The 9786-nt window shown below is 38.5% G+C and overlaps 1 protein-coding gene across 1 annotated transcript in view; it reads left to right on the top strand.

Moving 5' to 3' along the window:
- LOC307024664 (serine/threonine-protein phosphatase 2B catalytic subunit gamma isoform-like) overlaps positions 1 to 8694 on the top strand; it is a 32549-nt gene extending 23855 nt beyond the window's left edge. Inside the window, exons 6-13 of the mRNA XM_079658987.1 lie at positions 1368 to 1507; positions 3919 to 3996; positions 4260 to 4354; positions 4639 to 4764; positions 5373 to 5450; positions 5860 to 5944; positions 8023 to 8120; positions 8435 to 8694. Of these exons, the coding sequence (XP_079515113.1) occupies positions 1368 to 1507; positions 3919 to 3996; positions 4260 to 4354; positions 4639 to 4764; positions 5373 to 5450; positions 5860 to 5944; positions 8023 to 8120; positions 8435 to 8679 (945 nt within the window). The 3' untranslated portion in view covers positions 8680 to 8694. The remainder of the gene's footprint in view (positions 1 to 1367; positions 1508 to 3918; positions 3997 to 4259; positions 4355 to 4638; positions 4765 to 5372; positions 5451 to 5859; positions 5945 to 8022; positions 8121 to 8434) is intronic.
- Positions 8695 to 9786: the final 1092 nt, after the last annotated feature.

Below are 9786 nucleotides of genomic sequence, written 5' to 3' on the forward strand. Positions count from 1 at the left end.
GTCGCTTGACAGAAGGGAGGAGGGGGGAGGTGCTTTGGGAGGGTCCAAGAGGGTGGAGGGGGAAGGGGCTTTTGGGGGTCCAAGAGGGAGGAGGGGGAACAGGCTTTGGGGAGGTCCAAGAGGGAGGAGGGGGAAGGGGCTTTGGGTGGGTCCAAGAGGGAGGAGGGGGAAGGGGCTTTGGGTGGGTCCAAGAGGGAGGAGGGGGAAGGAGCTCTGGGGGGGTCCAAGACATCTGTCTAATCACAGAGATTGACCATTTCTTCGAGTAAATGTATGGCTTTAACTTCAGAGCATATTCAAATGTTACTCATTGTTGTTCTCAAATTCATAATCTGAAGAATATCCAACATCTTTATATTTTCTATTCTCCTTAATGTCAGAGAGTATTAAAACATTTTTTAAGCAAATTCTACAAAAATAGTACAATTTTGTAAAAGAAAATAGATTTGTTCTCGTACCTTTACAACTTTAATCAAGTTTGTTCCTGTGAAGAAATACAGAGTAACAATATTCATGTTGGGTTATGATTACAAATTGCCTGAAAATGGCCCAAACAAGCGGCAACATGTTCTGAAGGCGTGGCTCTGGGCTGTGTCATGCCGTTGAAAGTTAAATTTAAGCTCGTTTCTTTGTGGAGGTAATCCCGTGAGATTGGGACAACGGTTTTTGTCAAACCTACAATTTCATGATTAAAGTTTTACATTTATGACAAAAAACCTGGATTTCCTAAGAATTAAAAATGTAAATGTGGAATAACTTACATTTTATTCTATATTTGTCAACAGACTTCCTGCAATGCTTCATGGGATGCATAATCAGATCTATAATCTCTGTCTGACTCCTAAAACATCTCAGTCTACTTCCATCATGTTCATACAAGACGTTCATCGCTTCTCGAAAAAAACAAAAAAACAATCGTTTATCTGGAATAGATTACAAATCGCCTGAAAATGGCCCAAACAAGCGGCAACATGTGTTGAAGGCGTGGCTCTGGGCTGTGTCATGCGGTTGAAAGTGAAACTCAAGCTGAGCGGAGATACTCCTGCGAGAGTGGGACAACGTTTCATGATTAAAGTTTTACATTTATAGAAATACAAAATGTAAATTTAGAAAGAGATTCTGAGATCTTGTCTGAAATTAAAAGTGTTCAATTCAGGAGAAAAAACTCACACATTTCTGAAGATTAGTTTTACGTATCATTGTGTTTTTTCAGTGACTTAATAACTCCAGATATTATCAACTCTTTTTGTCAGAAAGGAACCACGAAATCCACCTTTTTTAAAGTCAATGTGTGTACGAGTCTGGGTTCAACGAAGTACAACTTATTTCATAATAATGACATTATATGTTCCTGCGTGTGTGTGCAGCTGGACCGGTTTAAAGAGCCTCCAGCGTTCGGGCCGATGTGTGACCTCCTTTGGTCGGACCCGGGAGAGGATTACGGTTCAGAGAAAACCCAGGAACACTTCTGCCACAACAGCGTGAGAGGGTGCTCCTACTTCTACAGGTAACACACCTAAAGTATATCATATCAACACAGACTACAGCGTGAGAGGGTGCTCCTACTTCTACAGGTAACACACCTAAAGTATATCATATCAACACAGACTACAGCGTGAGAGGGTGCTCCTACTTCTACAGGTAACACACCTAAAGTATATCATATCAACACAGACTACAGCGTGAGAGGGTGCTCCTACTTCTACAGGTAACACACCTAAAGTATATCATATCAACACAGACTACAGCGTGAGAGGGTGCTCCTACTTCTACAGGTAACACACCTAAAGTATATCATATCAACACAGACTACAGCGTGAGAGGGTGCTCCTACTTCTACAGGTAACACACCTAAAGTATATCATATCAACACAGACTACAGTGTGAGAGGGTGCTCCTACTTCTACAGGTAACACACCTAAAGTATATAATATCAACACAGACTACAGTGTGAGAGGGTGCTCCTACTTCTACAGGTAACACACCTAAAGTATATCATATCAACACAGACTACAGCGTGAGAGGGTGCTCCTACTTCTACAGGTAACACACCTAAAGTATATCATATCAACACAGACTACAGCGTGAGAGGGTGCTCCTACTTCTACAGGTAACACACCTAAAGTATATCATATCAACACAGACTACAGCGTGAGAGGGTGCTCCTACTTCTACAGGTAACACACCTAAAGTATATCATATCAACACAGACTACAGCGTGAGAGGGTGCTCCTACTTCTACAGATTCTGGCCGTTTCTCAATCTCGAGGATGCTGGCTTGGTAGTCGCGTACTTCCAAGTCACTTCCTTCAGAAACGAAGCAAGTATGCTTCCAAGCCAAGGCTTCGGAAAACAAAGAAGAATGGAACAGGCTAACAAGTGTGCCACTCTCTCTAACGGTTTCAACATAAACTGTACCGAAAATAAATACCTCACGATGTCTATCTAATTATGAACTTGCTTTACTTTCATGGAACATATTTTTGGTAATAACAAATGCAACAAAGCAACATATTTACCAACACATGTTCTACGCCACTACATACTTATATTTCTATGTGTGCTGCGTCGGTTCAGCCATTCTCCGCAAGGGTTTTTGAAATTGATCCGTGCGCAAAGCATTGTGGGGATTTTAAGGATGCGAAGTCTACCCATGTGCAGCCTCGATATTACCCCCAAACCAAGGACGTGGCCTCGGTGGAATTCCAAGTATGCTGGAGATTGGAACGGTCCTTCGGCGGCACTTGATGATGTAGCATCCTTCAAATATTGGCTTGGAAGCCAGTTTCCTCGAGATTGAGAAACGGCCACAGCGTTTCAAATCTAAAATAAAAAGACTAAGATCAGCTGTTTTTAAAGCTTTACAAACATTGTGCTAAGTGACTCTAAATATTAGCTTTCTGCTCCGTAATATAATGCCGTTAAGGCGAGACACGGCAGGAACAAACCTCGTCTTTCATGCACTGGTAAATAATGTGCTATTTTGATTCCATGTTTTCTTTCAGGCTTTTGGAAGGAAAACGTACAAAATACACATTTAGGTGTTTATTTGACTCTAGTTTGTCTCTGCGTCTGAAGGTTTCTCCTAAATTCACCAAAAGTTAGCTTTCTAACGTAACATAAAGTACCGCTGTTTGGACCTGGTCATCAGAGGTATCGTTGGAAAGCTACTTCCACTTCAGTCGCACGTACACACACCAAACCTTCCAGTTATATTCCTATCAATATTCTGAAGGTTTTTACAGAAGGGTTTGTGTTCATATATCATTCATAGCCTGAATTATATAACATTTTATACCTAAAAACATGGCGACAATTGATATTTTGGGCTGTTGACAGTATTTTCTAATTTATGGAGAGATATCCATTCTGTAAAAACTTTAGATTAACGTAATTGATTTAATATGACTACAAAATGAAACAAAAATGTTCGATCCTGGCTTTATCCAAAGTTCAGATTTGTGTTCCTGAAATGTATTAAAATATGCGCATATCTAATGAGATGATGGCTCATTTGCATATGTAAACATGCTATTTCAGAAAACTTGTAATACAAAAAACGATTGTCTTAATGTAAGTAATTAACCGGAGAAATGTCTAGCTGATATCTTTAAGTTAAAAAATGCATTTATTTGTCATGCATTTCACATTTAAACCCTAAATATAGGATTTGAATCTCAACTGTTGGGACTGACTCATGACATCATGTTCATTTGTTAACCCACGATGGCTCTGATTGGCCTTCGTAGTAACGAGTGATGATGTCATGAACCTCCTCGCAGCTTTTCTCGTTATCATTTCTGAACTGCCGTAGCAACAGAGGAGACGGAGAGACTTCCAGAGGAGACCTATGGTGTAATAAACAACAACAACAACAACAACACCTTTTTAATTCTGATTGCTGTTCTTGTCCCCCAGTTACCCCGCAGTCTGTGACTTCCTGATGAACAATAACCTGTTGTCTGTAATACGAGCACATGAAGCTCAGGATGCAGGGTGAGTCTCTACCTCCTCCTAAACGTACACATTTACACATTTATGATGAAAGTGACTCAAATTGTACATTTCCTCCTCAATGTGTGACTTCATGATCTCACAGAATATTCAAGTCTCTTTTATACATTTACCATTTTAAAGTTAAATGTTTTTGTTATCTTTACCCTTCGTCCCCTATCTGTAATGTGTCTGTAATCTAAGCTCTCATCCTCACTCTGATCTTCATCTTTAGTGTTTAATAAATGTGTGTTCTTGCCCGTCAGGTATCGAATGTACAGGAAGAGCCAGACGACCGGCTTCCCGTCTCTCATCACCATCTTCTCCGCTCCCAACTACCTGGACGTGTACAATAACAAAGGTGAGCGTGACCACGGCAACAGGCTGAAACCTTGACGTCCTGGCAACAGCAGACATGTTAATCTGTGTGTGTGTAGAATGATTTATCTAATATTTCATATTCTTAATTACTTGTATACAGAACTCTTCTTGCACTATTCCTATTCTATTGGTATTGACCTGCACTTCTTGATCTGTGTCATCGGGTTGGAGGAGCCTGGGACCTCAGATGATCATTGTCATAACTCCACTGTAGCTCTGCACATGGCAATAAAGCCTTGAATCTGTATGTGTGTGTCCTCTCAGCCGCGGTGCTGAAATACGAGAATAACGTGATGAACATCCGGCAGTTTAACTGCTCCCCTCATCCCTACTGGCTGCCCAACTTCATGGACGTGTTCACCTGGTCGCTGCCCTTCGTCGGGGAGAAAGGTGGGAGACTGTGTGTGTGGGGGTGGAGTGAGTGGGGGTGGAGTGAGTGGGGGTGGAGTGAGTGTGTCCTGCAGCTCGTGTTAGATGAGAGATTTATGCAGCGGTTGCAGAGCTCCTTGCTTTCTGACTTTTTGGGAAGATGTCTTTCTCATAAATGTACTATTTTAATCTCATAAAATATTTAGATTTTTAGCATCAAATGTTCCACTATATTGGTCGGCTCAGTTGTGATTTCATATATTGTTTATTTTTATAAATGGGACATTTTCAGTCGATTAAAAAAACACAGAATATTAATTTTCTCTTTATCCTAACAGTACATTGAATATATTTAGGTTTAATTGGTCAAAAGCATCAAACTGAAGGCCTGTGTGTGTGTGTGTGTGTGTGTGTGTGTGTGTGTGTGTGTGTGTGTGTGTGTGTGTGTGTGTGTGTGTGTGTGTGTGTGTGTGTGTGTGTGTGTGTGTGTGTGTGTGTGTGTGTGTGTGTGTGTGTGTGTGTGTGTGTGTGTGTGTGTGTGTGTGTGTGTGTGTGTGTGTGTGTGTGTGTGTGTGTGTGTGTGTGTGTGTGTGTGTGTGTGTGTGTGTGTGTTTGTGTGTGTGTTGCAGTGACGGAGATGCTGGTGAACGTGTTGAACATCTGCTCCGACGACGAGCTGATGTCAGAGGGAGACGACACGTGCGAGGGTGAGACAGGAAGTCACAGCGCTGTTACCTTCAGTGTAAATATGAATGTATCCGAGACACTACAGATGTGACCGTGAGGCGTTCGAGGACCTGTGGTTGTGCAGGACTTTGTAAAGCACTTCCACGGAGAAAATACACTTATTAGTTTTTTTTGTTTTCTTTGTAGATATTTTGCGTGTGGTTTTTTTTGTGCTCTAGTTATTTTTTTAGATATTTTGTGACTGAAGGTTATTTTATAGCTCTTTTTTGGCATCTTGTGTCTTTTTCCGGTCCTTTTTGCAGCTTTTTGTAGTTTTAAAATGTTGTAGCTTCTCTAGTTATTGTAGTGGTTTTCTAGCTTTTGATTAGGTTACTTGATGTTCTTCATGGTCCCTAAAGGGTTTCATGAGACATGTGTATTGTCCTGCAGGAGGAACCCCTGCTGTGAGGAAGGAGGTGATCAGGAATAAAATCCGGGCGATCGGGAAGATGGCTCGCGTCTTCTCTGTGCTCAGGTGAGATATACCTCTCTGTGTGTTATATATTAGTGATGGGTTTATTCATATCCTTCTGTCAGATTTTGAGCATATTTTCTGCTGATTTTGGACTTTTTAATGTTGGACAGGGTTTATGTTGTAGTTTCCCTACAGGTCTGTTTTCACTCTTGCTCCACTTTAGTAAAAGTTGTTTTTAATGACGAATAACTCAAGTTATTTTAAGACCCAGAGAAGCATCACAGGCGTTAATCTGTTAGTTAGATAGTTAGTTATTTAGTTACTTAGTTGGGTAGTTAGTTGGTTATTTAGTTAGTTAGTTACTATGTTAGTTAGTTAGTTACTCAGTGTTAGATAATTAGTTACTCAGTTAGTTGGTCCGTTAGTTAGATAGTTAGTTGGTTAGTTATTTAGTTACTTAGTTGGGTAGTTAGTTGGTTATTTAGTTAGTCAGTTAGTTAGTTACTATGTTTGTTTGTTAGTTAGTTACTTAGTTGGGTAATTAGTTAGTTTGTTAGTTATTTGGTTAGTTAGTTAGTTAGTTACTATGTTAGTTATTTAGTTACTATTTTAGTTAGTTAGTTAGTTACTCAGTGTGTTAGATAATTAGTTAGTCAGTTAGTTAGTTGGTTAGTTAGTTAGTTGGGTAGTTAGTTGGTTATTTAGTTAGTTAGTTGGGTAGTTAGTTGGTTATTTAGTTAGTTAGTTACTCAGTGTGTTAGATAATTAGTTACTCAGTTAGTTAGTTAGTTACTATGTTTGTTAGTTAGTTACTTAGTTGGGTAGTTATGTTTGTTAGTTAGTTGGGTAGTTAGTTGGTTATTTAGTTAGTTAGTTACTATGTTAGTTAGTTAGTTACTCAGTGTGTTAGATAATTAGTTACTCAGTTAGTTATTTAGTTATTTAGTTACTTAGTTGGGTAGTTAGTTGGTTATTTAGTTAGTTAGTTGGGTAGTTAGTTGGTTATTTAGTTAGTTAGTTACTATGTTAGTTAGTTAGTTACTCAGTGTGTTAGATAATTAGTTACTCAGTTAGTTAGTTAGTTACTATGTTTGTTAGTTAGTTACTTAGTTGGGTAGTTATGTTTGTTAGTTAGTTGGTTATTTAGTTAGTTAGTTACTATGTTAGTTAGTTAGTTACTCAGTGTGTTAGATAATTAGTTACTCAGTTAGTTAGTCTGTTAGTTAGTTAGTTGGTTAGTTATTTAGTTACTTAGTTACTTAGTTGGGTAGTTAGTTGTTTATTTAGTTAGTTAGTTACGATGTTGGTTAGTTAGTTACTTAGTTGGGTAGTTAGTTGGTTATTTAGTTAGTTAGTTACTATGTTAGTTAGTTAGTTAGTTAGTTAGTTAGTTAGTTATGACCCAATGTCCAGATGGGTGAATATAGAGTTAATACCTTTTTATATATGGAGGGATAATACATATTTAATAATAAAAAAAATACAATAATGATAATAAATAAATAAAGAAACAAAAAAGTTTTCAAATAAGCTTCTTTTGTTTAAATCAAACAATTTAATCTTGGATACAAATATATATATATATATTTTTTTTTCAGGGCTTATTCTTGTAAATGTACCACTTTAAGAGAATAGTCTATTTCTCGTATATTTTTGATTCTGGTTGTTATCCAACCACTTTATCAAAATGTTTTATTTTCTACTAAATTTAAGACTCCCATTTTTTTTACCTTCAAAATGTGCTGTAGTGACGATCAGCTGTTTTATAAAGAAATACAAAGTTAGTTTGAATCACTGAGTCCTGATTCATCACTCTAACTCTCTCTCTGTGTGTGTGTGTGTGTGTGTGTGTGTGTGTGTGTGTGTGTGTGTGTGTGTGTGTGTGTGTGTGTGTGTGTGTGTGTGTGTGTGTGTGTGTGTGTGTGTGTGTGTGTGTGTGTGTGTGTGTGTGTGTGTGTGTGTGTGTGTGTGTGTGTGTGTGTGTGTGTGTGTGTGTGTGTGTGTGTGTGTGTGTGTGTGTGTGTGTGTGTGTGTGTGTGTGTGTGTGTGTGTGTGTGTGTGTGTGTGTGTGTGTGTGTGTGTGTGTGTGTCCTGTGTGTGTGTGTGTGTGTGTGTGTGTGTCCTGTGTATGTGTGTAGAGAGGAGAATGAGAGTGTGTTACAGCTGAAGGGGTTGACTCCCACAGGAACTCTACCTGTTGGTGTATTGTCCGGAGGACGGAGAACTCTGCAGTGCGGTGAGTGTGACACACACACACACACACTCTAACCCTGTGGCTGAGAGACTAACACACACATGTGCACACACACACACACACTAACCCTGTGCCTTAGAGACTAAAACACAATGTTGTTATTTTTGCCAATATGACTGTATGCAGCTGTAAAGACATATTCCTCTAAAAACACATATTATTATATTTATTATTGTTTGTAATTGTGCTGCATCGTGTGAACTGACTGATTGCAGTGGTGATGATGATGATGAAGATGATGATGAAGATGCATTTTGATTTTAACGCATGGCTTCTTCTTCTACTCACTTTTACAGCAACCGTAGAGGCAGAGGAGGCCAAAGGTAACCTGTCCGTCTGTCTGTCTGTCTGTCTGTCTGTCTGTCTGTCTGTCTGTCTGTCTGTCTGTCTGTCTGTCTGTCTGTCTGTATCTCTGTCTGTCTGTCTGTCTGTCTGTCTGTCTGTCTGTCTGCCTGTCTCTCTCTCTCTCTCAGAGAAACTCTTACTCTTTTTGTCACAGAATCCTTCTTTTTTTTTTTTTTATGCTGAAATAAACATTTAGTTTATAGATTATTTTTGGCAATTATTTCTAGGTATAAAAGTCCAAATGAATGTCTTTAAAAATTATCTTTTGTGAATTTAATTGTATCAATATAGGGAGATTATTTATGTAATTGCCGCTCAGGTATTTTAACATTTAACACACTAGAATTGAAGCAGATTAATGAAGTTTATTTATGTTTGGATTGTGTGTATTTAACTGTATTGTTGTTATTTATTATTAACATTACAGCAGTTATTAGCAGCTGCTGTGTGTGTTGTGTTTTATTAATATCATTAATAATAATAACAGAGATGTGTGTGTCTAATGAACGTGTGTTTCTGTCTCCCTGCGCTCCTCACTGATCCTCATCTGGAAGTAAGTTTTCTGCAAACAAATACATGTTTTAGAGATAAATGTCATGGGGTGGTAGAAATCAAATATAATGGATATTCATTCATTATAAATTATTGTTGGAAAAGACAATGCAGCAAATTAATTTAGAATATTATTTAATTCTCAGAAAATATCGAGTTTTTTTTCTGATAAATGCAATCAACATTTAAGGTGTTTTCTCATCAATTAACGGCTTATCTGTTCAATTTACCGATTTCTTTTTTAGAATATTTAACTTTTTCCTTATTATAAAAAATATATATTCTTGTAAATTATATGATTTAATCTAAGAATATTTGAGTTTAATACATTTATTCATCATTATATCATATCGTATTTCATTCTTTAAAATGTTTAATATCAGAAAAATATCTGAGTTTTATTTCCTAATTGTGTTATTTTGACTTAATTATTTATACACCCCCCCAAACACCTTCAAACACCCCTCCAAAACACCTCCAAACATCCCCCCAAAACACCTCCAAACACCTCCAAACACCCCTCCAAAACAACTCCAAACACCCCCCCAAAACACCTCCAAACACCTCCAAACACCCCTCCAAAACAACTCCAAACACCCCCCCAAAACACCTCCAAACATCCCCCCAAAACACCTTCAAACACCTCCAAACACCCCCCAAAACACACCTCCAAACACCCCCCCAAACACCCCTCCAAAACACCTCCAAACATCCCCCCAAAACACCTCCAAACACCTCCAAACACCCCTCC

Source organism: Notothenia rossii (genome assembly GCF_949606895.1).
Source record: "Notothenia rossii genome assembly, chromosome: 11".
Classification (NCBI taxonomy): domain Eukaryota; kingdom Metazoa; phylum Chordata; class Actinopteri; order Perciformes; family Nototheniidae; genus Notothenia; species Notothenia rossii.